At 42.3% G+C, this 13,257-nt stretch overlaps 1 protein-coding gene across 3 annotated transcripts in view; it reads right to left on the reverse strand.

Moving 5' to 3' along the window:
* LOC125772386 (sushi, von Willebrand factor type A, EGF and pentraxin domain-containing protein 1) overlaps positions 1 to 13,257 on the reverse strand; it is a 30,807-nt gene that overhangs the window by 16,409 nt on the left and 1,141 nt on the right. For 2 of the 3 annotated variants that reach the window (XM_049444078.1, XM_049444067.1), the window contains exon 2: positions 11,471 to 12,114. In XM_049444078.1, the coding sequence (XP_049300035.1) occupies positions 11,471 to 11,660 (190 nt within the window). In that variant the 5' untranslated portion in view covers positions 11,661 to 12,114. The remainder of the gene's footprint in view (positions 1 to 11,470; positions 12,115 to 13,257) is intronic. The other variant, XM_049444088.1, reaches the window with a different exon arrangement.

Raw genomic sequence — 13,257 nt, forward strand, 5'->3', positions numbered from 1 at the left:
TTACAAGCATGTTAGAAAATAGTTTAGCTTCGAAGTATACATGTTCGCTAGCGAAACAAGCAGCTCATGTACGAAACGTACCCATTGGTTGCGCAATGTACAAGGAGCGTTTTACCATTTTTTGCTTCTATCTTCATCATCATAACGAGTGCGCATCATGAGTCGCAGGACCCCGCTGACCACTCAGACGAAATGTAACGAATTTCGACTATCAACTGCCCTACATAACTAGTTTTGTTCCCACCTGCGTACGATTTAGTCGATCGTAGCACGATTTGCGAATTGATTTGTTATTCAAATGCACACACAAAAAAAAACTTTAATGTACATTTTTCCCCCCTTTCTCCCTCTCGGTACAGGGTCCGGGGTTTGGTGGCTTGTGTAACATACCGTTTTGCTGGGTGCCACTTGCAGCAACGCTTAGCCGAATGCTTGAATTTGAAGCGTACTAATTTTTATGACGAAGGTGCGAAAATTATACAAAGAAAAAAACCAGCAACAACCCAGCCGATGGAACATTACATCGTTTTGATTTTATAATTGCCGTGGCCAGACCTGGATCGATAATAAGGCGAAATGGAAAATGAAAGTGTGAGTGCACCGTCACATTGTTGTAGGGCACATATGATTACCGAAATTGGCGTCATACTGCAGCAGGAGATTAGATAAGCATGTCTGGCGAAATGATTTAATTTAGTGTACATCCGTCGGTTAAAAAAAAAGAGATTTAAGCTGTCCGTAACAGTAAAATAATGTGTAATTGTATCTTCTAAACATATTTTCTTGCTCTATACGGTAAAAATATCTATTCACCACACTAAAAGACTGTTTTCAAACGAAATAATCTTCTTACGGCCCTATTAAACGACGGTTAAAAACGAAAGACTTCAACAAAATCGAACAAGCGACGAACCCCCCTTTTTTGGTTTGCCTTGCACAGAAAGTTTCTTATTTTCGGTCCCACGGTTGTTTTGCGTTCTTAAGCCCGAACGCACGTTTCAAGATAGTGTGGCACGCACACGATAAGTGTACGACGCACACATACATGTACACATGTGCGCACACATGTAACGAGCGTGCGGCGCAAAACGAAACTTTCACATGGTAAGAAAATTACCGACCGGGCAACCGTCGGTACTATAATGGCGTCCGGGAAGCCGCACCAGGGTGCATTACACACATTGCACTTCCTGCATCATTGAATTTGGAAACAGTTTGCTTCGAGGGGGGGGGGGAGGGAGCGGTTGCGTGGAAGAAGATACTTGAGAATTTGCGTAACGCTAGGAAGCCAGCCGCCAGAGTCCCTGCTGTTTCACGTACTATTCATCAGCGAGGGAGGAAATTCGTTTTCCCCTGGCATCACGTGTGAGTATGTGTGTGTGTGTGTGTGTGTATTTTTCCTGTTTCGCACAATTTGAGCCCCCCTCCCCTTGGTAAATTTCACAGGTTCACGCATTATTATTTAGGAATCAGTTTTCTATTATGCTTTACAAATCTTCATTGATGAGTGTGCAGATTGCCGAAGAGGTATACTGTGAAAATATTATTAGAGAGGTCCCATTATTCAACTGGAGATGAGAAATTATGATGCCTGCACATAAACAGTGCACCCACTGGTGTGCTTCATGTGAGCTTTGTGAGGTGTATGTGTTTTTTTTTTTCGGGTGAAAATAATTAAACGTTGCCGATTGCAAACTGTTGATTGCCGTGATGGTGATGTTTCTTTTTTTTTTCTTTACATGCTTACCACTAAGTTGAAAGGGAACACATTGGGGATGAAATATTCAACCCCCGTAGCTTCAACGATTTTTATCTGTTTTTTTTTACTTCTGGTCCATCTCTTTCCCTTTCTTGCTGCCGTGCTCTCTTTCTCTTTCCACTGCTGACTTCTAATGCACCCCGAAAACAAGAAAAAAAACCTGCCAAAGCCGAAAGCGAACCAAAAACTGTGAAAGTGAAAGTTGTTGCTGCGCCGCTTGTTTTTTCTTCTTTCTTTCTTTCTTTCCTTTTGCTTCATTATATTCATATTTGTGAATATGTGAGGGTATTTGTGTTTGTGGTGCTGTATGAGAATGAATAGGAATTGAGCAGATGAAGCGATGGTGGCAGCTGTGTGCAGCGCCATTTTACTATACGTTGCAAAATTGTGCAACGTGATCTATTCAATGCTTCGTATCGAACGCTCCAAACTCAAATTACATAAAAAAAAGTCGTCAACCGTCGTCACGGTTTTCCCTTTCTATATTCCCCACAATGTTCTCTCTCTTTCTCTCTCTCTCTGTATCTCTTTTGCACACAATCAGGTTTTCTTTCTTCGCTTTTTTTCCTTGAGGATTCCTAGCCGGTACCGAAATGCAAGGTTTTTTTTTGTATTTATTCCCTCCCATTGCGGTATGCGCTTGATCACTACCTAATGTTTTGCCTCCAATGCAACACTTTGCCGCCAAACTTCTGTACCGTGCGTTCCGAGTTCATCAATTGGAAAACTTCAACTTGGCCAGCGAGCTTCGACAGTAAGATGATCATTACTGTTCGTTTCTTCTTTTTTTGGTTGTTCCTTAACACGATAATGTGTGAGCTGGCAATTAGCAAACAGCGTTGAAGAGCTGTTGAACAATTGTGATAGTCGACGTGGGGTGAGGGGGGAAAATGCCACACTTGTCGGCCATGTTTGGTGATGTATGGTTGAAAATTTCAACCAAAGAACGTACAAAGGATGTAAATGATCTTTTTTCAACACTTTACCGCTGAAGACGTCGATCGGCAGAAGTGAGCTACGATCAAATGTTATGCAAAGAAGCTGTTATTGTTCATAAACTAGTTATATTGAAGCTTCTTTTGTAAAAGTTTTACTCACTTTGTACCTCAAGAGGTCTTCGGCTGTCAATTCTGGCTTTCCTAGACTTTATTTATCCATTTTCGGATAGATAGACGGTCCGGATTCAATTTCATTTCAATCTTCTATTTAGTATTACTGAATTCGATAAACAAAATGGAGGAAAATTTATGAAAACGATTAGCAAAGTTGGATTTTGTGAGATACAAAAAGTATTCTAGCTCAAGTGAATCCAATTTCATACATTTTTATTTCATCAATTAATTTTCAAAAAATCCCAACAAAAAAAAGAACAAAAATGCGTCAAATTTAGTCAAAATTAAGAATATAGTTTTTATATCCTAAATCCCAATCAGACTGGCTGCCTCGTTTCGCCAAAAAATAAAAAAAAATTAAAAACCATCATAGAATAACAATATTGTGCTGAAACGAAAGACATGAGCGGCAACAAGCGACGAACCGTGCAGTGAACGAAAAAATTATTGCTAACCATAACAAACAAATAAAAAAAACGGAATAAAAAACCAATCAAATGACAAAGAAGGTAAGAAGGATTCAATGTCTCGTGACGGGTTAGTTGAGGATGATTTTCAAAAAAAAAATTGAATAAGGATGTAGAATTCTTGGAAACTCTTAAAGCAGGTTATACGATTCTGCTGTAAATTTAAATAATTTTAATATTTTTGCTAGCGGCGTTACAGACTAGACCGGACAACGACAATAGCGCACCAACACGTGGTTTAACGTGAATCATCTTTTACTTATGTGTGGCAGGCAGGCTGAGCTAGAATAAGCTCCATAAATATTTACTACACACGTTGATGAATGTGTTCAGTCGCTCCGAACCGAATCATCTACCGATTTTTTTTTGTGTTTATCAACCATTCGCTAAAAACTGTTCGAACGTGTCCTTAATGCAAAGATTGAAGCACCGGCACCCAGCAGTTCTTTGCGATTCTTTGCCACAAATGTTCCACCACGTTGCCTTTCCACGCATGAGGAAGTTAGCGCAGTGTTTCGCTAGCTTTTTTGCTGTTGTTGTTTTTTTTTGCTACGGATCGGTAATTTTCTAGACGTACCGTGGCAATATGTTACGCTGCATAAACAGACGAGCGGCATCAAAGAACGCCTTTTCTAAGGGTATTGATTTGATTTGCCATTTTGCCTAGTTAATGGTAGTAGTGTACCGGTGCGGGCAGAAGAAATAGAAAACCGAAGTGTACCGATCACCATCGGTTTGGTAGTAGTAATGTCTAGTATACATCGGTGATCGGTGTGTTGGTGGTTTCGGGGCTGTGGTCGGCCCCGAGTACAAGTGACCCCCACCGCACGAAGATTTCAACAAATCTGATCTGGTGGCGGTGTGTGGCACGTTATTTATTCATCCATTCTTCTCCAGATTTTTCTTCTTGTTCGGTGTCTTTCCGTTTTCGGACGATACGCACACAACCACCCACGGTTTTGTGGCCCGTTCCGTCCACAACTTTAGTGACTTGTAACTACAACCGTGAGAGTTAAGGTTCGTGGTTTGCAGACCAACTGCGAAACAGGTTTCCCGCTTCGTACAACTACGAAACGAACGATCTACCCGAGATCTGCTATCCAAGACCAAGAATCCCACCACCAGAGCTCATTCTTCTATGCCACACACACTGTGGACTCGGGGGAAGGGTTGTTTTGTTCGCCTCACGCTGCGTTAAATGTCACCTTTGCGCGCGGTTTCCTTGACACTAGCTACTCGGATACGAATGTACGTGTATTTTTTTTTTGTTATTTACTTCTTACCATATCAACACTGGTCACCCTTCACCTGCCGAGAGAAAAATCGAGAGTTACCACAAGAGGGGGTTTTGGAAAAGCTTGCAATGCACCGACGGGTTCTTCATGTTCTTGACCGGCACCGCCCTATACTGCTGCGACTGAATGGATTGCAACGGCATTTCGAGTTGCAGCGTAGGCAGAAGCTGAATTCTATCACTGGATTCGGATTCGATCCGTATCGAGCAGAAGGCGGAGGTAGGACAAACTAGTTTTAATTTACCTGTACAAAAAAACAGAACACGGCTTACGATTGATCAGTGTCAGGAGGTGTGTGTGTGTGTGTGAGTTTGTTGTTTTTTTTTGCTAAGGATTCAGGTGTGCTTTACACGCACAGAAACCTTCCCTTGTGGTTAAGTTAACCAATAAATATTGGGTAATCCATAAAATTTCTGTGTTCTTAGGTGTTTTTTATTGTTGGGTGAATCTGATTAAGATTCATCAAACTTTGACCTCTGAATCTCTGAATCTTTATTCTGAAGATGTATGAATCCTCAAAGATTCAAGAATCCTCACAGATTTGGAGCTCCGTACGCAAGACTAGATATCTCGCTAAGGGTAAATAAAGTCCAGAAAAGCCAGAAATGCCAGACCAAGACTTCTTCTACTTCTACTGCCACACAGATTCAGGATTCATGAATCTTTGATCAATCGTTGAAACTTTTGGGAGTCGATTCGTGATGACTCGAATGACTCTTTCAATAAGAATTACTAAGAATTGTCAGATCAAGATTTCTTGAGGTTCTACTGGCACACAGATTCAGAATTCATGAATCTTTGATCATTCGTTGAAACTTTTGGGAGTCGATTCGTGATGACTCGAATGACTCTTTCAATAAGAATTACTAAGAAATGCCAGACCAAGACTTCTTGAGGTTTTACTGCCACTCAGATTCAGGTTTCATGAATCTTTGAGCATTCGTTGAAACTTTTGGAAATCCCCAATTCTTCAATAAACCTAATTAAAACTGTCACAGATTCAAGCAAGTTGTTTTAAAACTGTGAAGATACTTTCTTGATAACCCAATTCAATTCCGATCACTGCCTTTAGCAACACAGCACAGCAGGAACGAACGCGTGTGTTGTGTCGAGTGTTTTGCACCGGACCACGGTGACGGTACCTGTTTCGCTCTATATAAGGTGTGGTCCAGGACGACAAAATGGTGAGTGTGTGGACAATTTTTGCACTGGCGAGCGGTGGTTCCCGGTACTCACCACCGCTGAAGTTTGGTTGTCAGGTGAGCACAGTCGGTTTTTGGGCGGTGAGTGGCCTGCAGTGGTACTTAACTTGTTCGCTAACCGTTTCTCTCGCCGAGGTCTGATGAAAGGTAGCTTAAAAGAAGTGGTCGTACTTGAATTGGCGACAGCGTTACGATAGGACCCGGCACGATACTGTACGCCAGCCAATAACCTCCACTTAAGGAAGGGAGAACGTTGTGTACGACCTCGGAGGCAAAATCTAGAAAGCATATAGTTTCACATTCTACAGCGTGACGAAGAATTGGTTTAAAATGTAATTTCCAAAAGATTTTAAAGAGTTTTTTATCTGAAAAAATATAATATCTGAATCATCAAAGGTGTGAAGAAAAGAAAGCTGGAAGAGTTCCTGTTCATGCCGATAAAATCGTGTCATGTTAATTATTTCTCTCCTACAGAAAGAGCAAATAAATAAAGCAAACAAAAAAACGACAAACTGTGAACGACTTTCAGCAAGTGGCGTAATATTATTCTCCAACTTTTCTTCTTAAATCTTACATGTACAGTCGCATAGTTTGTGGTATTTACAAGTGAAACGAAAGACAAGCATACCCGGTAGAAAGGAAGGAAAGCTATAAAGTAAGAATTAAGCTAAATTGCGCTGACCGGTGAGAATAGCATAGATAGGTCTAGTTCCAACCATGTCGTTCGGTCGCTCAGTCGTACTTAAACAATGGCACTTGTGCGAGGGCACACAAATAATACAGGACGACCGGCAGAAGCATGCCTCGTCTGCCGGGAAAGGCATTCCCCGGACATCGTCCAAAACAGAAATGAGCCCTTCCCAGCCCATTAACAGATCGTTGCCCTTGATTTGAAATTCCGGAGCATTTACGATGGGTACCGGCAACGGTGCAATAAAACACAAATTTTGCCACGGCTCGTCGTGGATGGTAGTAAGTGTTTCTTTCTTTCCCATCGGTTGACCCAACGGTTGACAACGTTGCTGAATGCTTAGAGGAGGAATGGATTTTTCCCCCCAAAAAAAGGTCTTTCCCCCCATTCAGAACGTTATAGTGCGCTTCCGTTTCTTCTCTGATTAACCTCATTTTCCGGTAAAATGTAATGGGGTTTTTGGAAAAGCAGTGCGGTGAAGGAAAATAATAAAAAACATTAAAAAAATATGGAAATAAAATGAACCGCTATGATGGCTTAGTGTGGATGTCAAATTCTTTGTCTCAAGGTATTTCTTATTCTTGATGAAAACAATTACATTTTTTGAGCTTGGCACAATAAAGACGCATAGTATACGAGAGTGACGTCTGAATGGAAGCTGTACTTCAAGAACTAAAGATGCGGAGGGCAGAGTAAATTAGTTTAATTTTTGAAGTTACTATTTTGTCAGCTTTAATTGTTGATGGCGAATTCTTAGAAAATATGACTCTTCTTGAGTTATGTGGCCTACTAGGTTGTGTAGGTATGAGTGTCGCTACCACTTAACCACTGATTCAGTCATTAGAAAGTACACAGGTATATCGAGTACTCTGAGATTCGAATGTTTTGAGCTGCAAAGCGCCGAAAGAATGATATTTTGACAAATGACTGATCTGTCCAGGAGAATCAAGGAGTTCAGGTAGCGTTACATAAGTAGCGTTACATGCAATAAAATCAGAATATGGCATTTTCGATTGGTAGTCTCGATAGCCAGAAGAAAAAAGTTTATACCGCTAAATCTATTACAATTAAAAGAATTTAACATACAACATTTGAAAAAAATCCTTGGAAAATGTCAAAAAACTGGTCTAATTTGGGAGTGTCTTCCAGAGATGGCCACTTGGCAGACTTCATCTTAAAAAAAGTGATTTGCAAAATATTGGAAAGTCGTCATCGGGTTTCGTTAACTTAGTTACAATTACAGTGAAACCCCGATTATCCGTGATCATAGCCGGATAAGCGGACATCGCGAATTCTGATCAATATTAGTGTAGTTAATGAGGTTTTTAATGGGATGCATTTGAAGAATTCCGCATTTTTTGTTGAACCCTAATTGAACTTTGGAGAATTGCATCACCCATAATTGAAGCTTCAGTTTTATTTGTACGTACGGCTCGTTTTTTAACATTTATTTTTCAAATCACCTTGGAAACTAATATTTTCTAAGCAGCACCAATAACCCTACACCGGCGCTTAAAAGCATCCGGATGGATTGTGTTCCACTGTGCTAAGCTCCAAATCTTTTTATTGTTTTCATAAAGTTCCGAACCAATGAAATCTAATAGCTCGTCCAATAGAACTGGAGTTAAATATTAACTTCATAAATGTGTAGTGCCGCGTTACTAACGTGTTGCGAGTGGATAGAAATCGGGCATCAGTGTTAATGAATGTTATTCCCATCCGTCTTGGATGGAATTGAAATTTGGATCAAATACAATTACTAATTACGAATGATACGAAAGATACAATTATCTTTCAAACCTCTCCAGTACGCTCGCGGTGGGAACAGTAACTCCCTGATAATATTTGCGACCGTGCGAGTCTTGTGACCCGACCCGTGGACGGATGTCCAAGTACCAGCCATTTCGATGTGTGAGGCTTTTAATTATCGCACTCCATCTATACTATTGGGACATTCTCTAGCCCACTTCCGAATCGCTAGTGAGGTAGCAGTACCTCCGGTACAATGTAAAGGTATGTCTGTCCGATTTTCTTAGACCAGTGGGCATTATTCATCCTAAGGGCACACCTTATCCAAACCCAAACCCCCCTCCTTTAGAAACCTCGATGGATGCATGTTTTTACGCTGACCATTGTCTAGCAAGAGCACGGGTGGAATGGGCTCCAGCGGTCGGTCGTTCCCAGAGCCCTTTTCACGTGCGTTTTTCTCACCACAATTGCCAGAAGGAAGGAAGGGAGTATCGCGCTATCACGAGTACGGTCCCCGGTAAAAGGAGGACAACTATTCGTCATTCCATCAAATTATGCCGCGCCGCGAAGAAGAAGTACGTTCAATCGCTTGAAGAGAGAGTTTTTTTTTCTTCTTCAAACTCCGCGGTTACAACTCCGTCCGTATGCGGTTCGGATGGTTTCTACATATACGTCCCGATCAGTACACACTGGGTCGAAGATGTGACTTAGCAATTACCTGGACCCCTGTCACCATCATTGCCCACTGCTGGATGGATCTTCTGGAGATCCGTTCTCCGTAGTGACGAACTTGCTGGAGGACGGATCGTCAACAAGACGGGTGGCTTTTGGGGGGGGGGGGGAGAAAAGGATGGTGGAACGGAAAATGGGTTTGGAAAGAAAAGGTATGGGAGAACACAGAAGCAGAAGCCTTTTCTCCTTTCTGCTTTAGTCATCTTTCATTTCTGCGGCTTTCTAGGTCAGGCCGGGCTCTCGGGCCGTTTCGGGGGGGCCTGTGAGAACGCTCACCACCGTGTAGTTTTGTAGTTTAGGCTCTTTTTTTTCTTCTCTCTTTTTCCTGTGGAGGCTATTGTACGGTGTGTGTGTGTGTGTGCGCGGGGCAAACTTTTGCTTTTTTGGGGAAACTAATTAACCGATGCGACCCCGTGTGCAATGTCTCATGCGAGAGAAATCCGTAAACGTGCGCGACCTTCGCTGGGAACGCATTTATCCGATCGGTGAGCTATTTCCGCAGAGGGAGCACAGAGAGAAAGAGAGAGAGAGAGAGAGTTCTTTTTTTTCTTTAACTACAGACAACCAGAGCAAGCATTTTATAGCAACGAGCATCGTTTAAATCGTTTGAAGCTTGACCGGTCGTGAATGCGGAATGAAATCAATTCCACTTTGATGTGTTTGAGTTTGAGTGTGTTTTAAAATATTCGTAGATTTCATTATGTGTAATCACATTTACTATAATATTTTGCATTAGCATCGAACACAGCTGCTAGGTTAAGAATAATACCGCCATCTGTCATTGTTTTGACAGGTGCGCGATATTTATATTTGGACTACTAAAGTAGTGCAAGGTGGTAAACGTTCGGTTTCACCATCGCGTATATAGCGTTCCGCCTGAGCTAATTTGAACGTCGATTGCAATTTATTTAACCTTTTCCTAGTCAAGGTACTTTCAAAGACGTGGATCATTATCTCAACCACATTCTAGAATATCAACTCACTTCCCAAATCCCTTCCAACGCGACCGCGCAACACGACGTGTTTTTGTTTTGTGTTCCTTTTTTTCCTCAGGTGTGTGTACACCTTTATACGTGCCTGTTAGGTTACAAATCGAACTTACGTTCGAATCATCCACCATGAAAACGCGATCCAAAACAGAAAGAAAACCTTAATTGAAACACTTCCAAAAACGATCCATGCGCGGCCAATGCCATTTTGTTCACGGAGTGACGGTACGCATTTTTTTTGTTGGTTTTTGTGTTTTTTTCTTCGACTACAAACTTAGTCACATTGGTCAGAACTTGTCTGAGTGGGTGGTTGGATGGATTAAGCAAAACAAAATAAAAAAAAGATCACAGAAACCAAGCATCCGTTATTCATGTTTTTTTGGGTTATTTGTAATACTCACACACACATACACTTACACGGTGTGTAGATGTGTTTAGTAATGATAAAACGATCAGACTGAATTGTAACGTACACGCAGATAGACAGCAAAAGACAACTACAAGATCAACTGATCTGCCTAATTGCTAACGGAGAACGGGGTTCAGCAAGCGAAGTCTCTCGGAGACGTGGGTCACCTGAAACTTCCACCATGATCACGTTCCAACGGATGATGGTTTCGTGATATCATTAGCATCCGTTTTGCTGCAGGCACAGCGCTTGTACAGCGCCGTAAGGTCGCTGTAAGGTTTGCTTACTTTAATGCGCTTTTTTTGGGAGGTAGGAATCGGTCGGTCACCACGAACTAGCCTCATGAGCGGCTGCGTGAGAAGAGATGCAACAAAAGGTAAACGAAGATTGTACCAAGAGCTACAGTTTGAATGCCGCAATGATTGCCACTTTGGCGTTGGAAATGATTCAGCAAGCGATGCTAAGGAATAATGAACCGGATGGGTCAGTAACCCAAGGTGCACAAGATTGTGGGAGTTGTAGCTGCCCAATATCTGACATATACAGGTGGCAATATATCGTATACTAAGGTTTTTTCTTGTCTATCACTAATCTCCTACTGGACAAGGTTTCGTCCATAGGGGGAGAAACCAGGTAGACGAGTTGACCGAAATTAGGTGTTAGGCTCAAATCTCAAACTGAATATCCCATGCTCCTCATGCTCAGGAGAGCTAATTCGACCAGACTATTGGGAAAGGATCAAGATCTTTAAAATTTGTAGACTCTCCTTAAGAAGAAGACGAAGAAATTCCAACAAGAATTCAAGTATCAAGAAGTTCCTGAAGTTATCTCAATAATTGAACAATTTGATGCTACAGACCCGTCTACTATACAGCGTTTACTCTGCAATTGTTTACTTTATGATTTTGTAAGATAGGAACCAAGCTAAGTAGAATGGACGGGTGTAGGGCAATCTAAAGTAAAACAAAGCTGCGTCATCCGTCCCATTCAGGTTGCCCTGATTACCCGTTGTGCTATATCGTGCAGGGTGAAAGGACAGTTCGTGCACGACAACGATCCACTCACCTTGACTGCTGACTCCGGTACAGGTGAGGTTGATCGTAATGGCGATGGTTAGCAGTATGGCCGCATTGCGCCAGGTGGCGCCACCGGTCACCACGTTCGGTTGTTTGCTGTGCTGTACAATGGTTGGTTGCTGTGCGGTATTATTTCGACCACCATCCGTGCCCGCACCCGGATGCTTCCATTTCCTCATGCTGAGAGGTAAGATGTCGGCTAGGCTCGGGTTTTTTGGTGTAAATCACTAGTACGGCAACGTGAAAAAACACACACACACGCACACACACACACAGTCGCACCAAATTGTTGGAGCTGGAATCTCCAAATTGACACCCTTATCTGGTGGACTTTTCTAATAATCACACCAGCGCTCTGGTTTGGCCATGTAATGGTAGGTAGGTTGCGAGCGCCACCGCCGCAATAAGGAAGTGAAAGGATTTCACAACACTACACCTTCGTGCCGAGGCCTTCCCTGGGTTTACTGTGGATATACTAGTGTTAACACATAAGCACTTAGCGGTCAACACTCACTCACTCTCGGGCGGAAGAGGGTAAAGCAGAAATTCAGGTTTTTCGGGAACCTACCGGACTGTAGGACCGGACTCTTGTCCGAACGCACAATTACGGTACACTACCTAGATGGAGGGTTACTGTATGATATAGTATAGAAAGTTAAGGTACTATTGAACAAAAATCTATTCTACTCTCAAAATTAAAACAAGCTACTTCAGAGATATTGAAAGATCCAAGGAATCCTGGAAAAATGCAGGACGAAAACATGAAGAATGGTTGAGTTGTGAAATCAAGTACAAATTGAGCTGAAATTGCAGTAACTACTAACAACACTAGCTAGACCCTCTAGGTTGTCTCTTATCTTTGATGCTGAAAGTTGAAATTGGATTCCACCGCTCCAAGGTATTTAGAACTAGACGAATGCGTCGAAATGCAAGGCCCTGCAGGCTATGGAGACACACATAGCACAGATCCATAAACCAGACAATAAAATCGACACTACTATCACACCCATACACAAATCCCACCCACCACCAATGTAGCGAATTGGGGGAACTTGAATGAAATCGAAGCGAGAAAACTTGGCAACTTGTTGCTGTTGTTGTTTGGTTTACCAATTCCCCACACCCCAAAACAGTGCGTGAGAAGAAGCGAGACGGTAATGGAGGAAAAAAAGCGATTGGGAATGGTTGATTGTTACGGTGCGGGCTCTCTTCCTAGTTTTCACTTTCGCCCAGTGCCGGTTTTACGTGTCGGGTTTTGCTAGTTGTCATTGATGCTGAGTTTGCGGTGTTCATGCAGTTTCATGTTGCGGGAATCGACACTTCCTTGCACGCAGCAGGAACGCTGCAAGCTTGATTGATACAAGGAAGATTTTATTCCCCCCTCCTTTCTGTTCGTGTTTCACTTCACTTTTTTTTTCTTTGCTGACCTGGTGCCTGTCCCCCATATTCCTTTCTATCGTGCGGGGTTTTCTTCTCTTTTATTGCAAAACTTCAAACCACTTCTTAAACGCACAAAAACTTCAGCTGCACAACGGATTCCCAACGGGTCCGTGTGTGTATGTACCAAGGCCCAAGGCACTGTGTACAAACTGGTTCAGCTTCAGAACTAGGGCAGTGGGCAGCCACGACCTGCAGTTTTGTATGCACTCGGTGAGGTTTCTCGACACTCTAGCAGCATCAGTTAAAGAAAATGGTTGAAAACTCACTGCACGAGGGTCAATTTGCGGTTTGAAATTCGGACTCTCAACGCTATTTGATCGCTGACCGCCAGATGCA

This window comes from Anopheles funestus, chromosome X (assembly GCF_943734845.2).
Source record: "Anopheles funestus chromosome X, idAnoFuneDA-416_04, whole genome shotgun sequence".
Lineage (NCBI taxonomy): Eukaryota > Metazoa > Arthropoda > Insecta > Diptera > Culicidae > Anopheles > Anopheles funestus.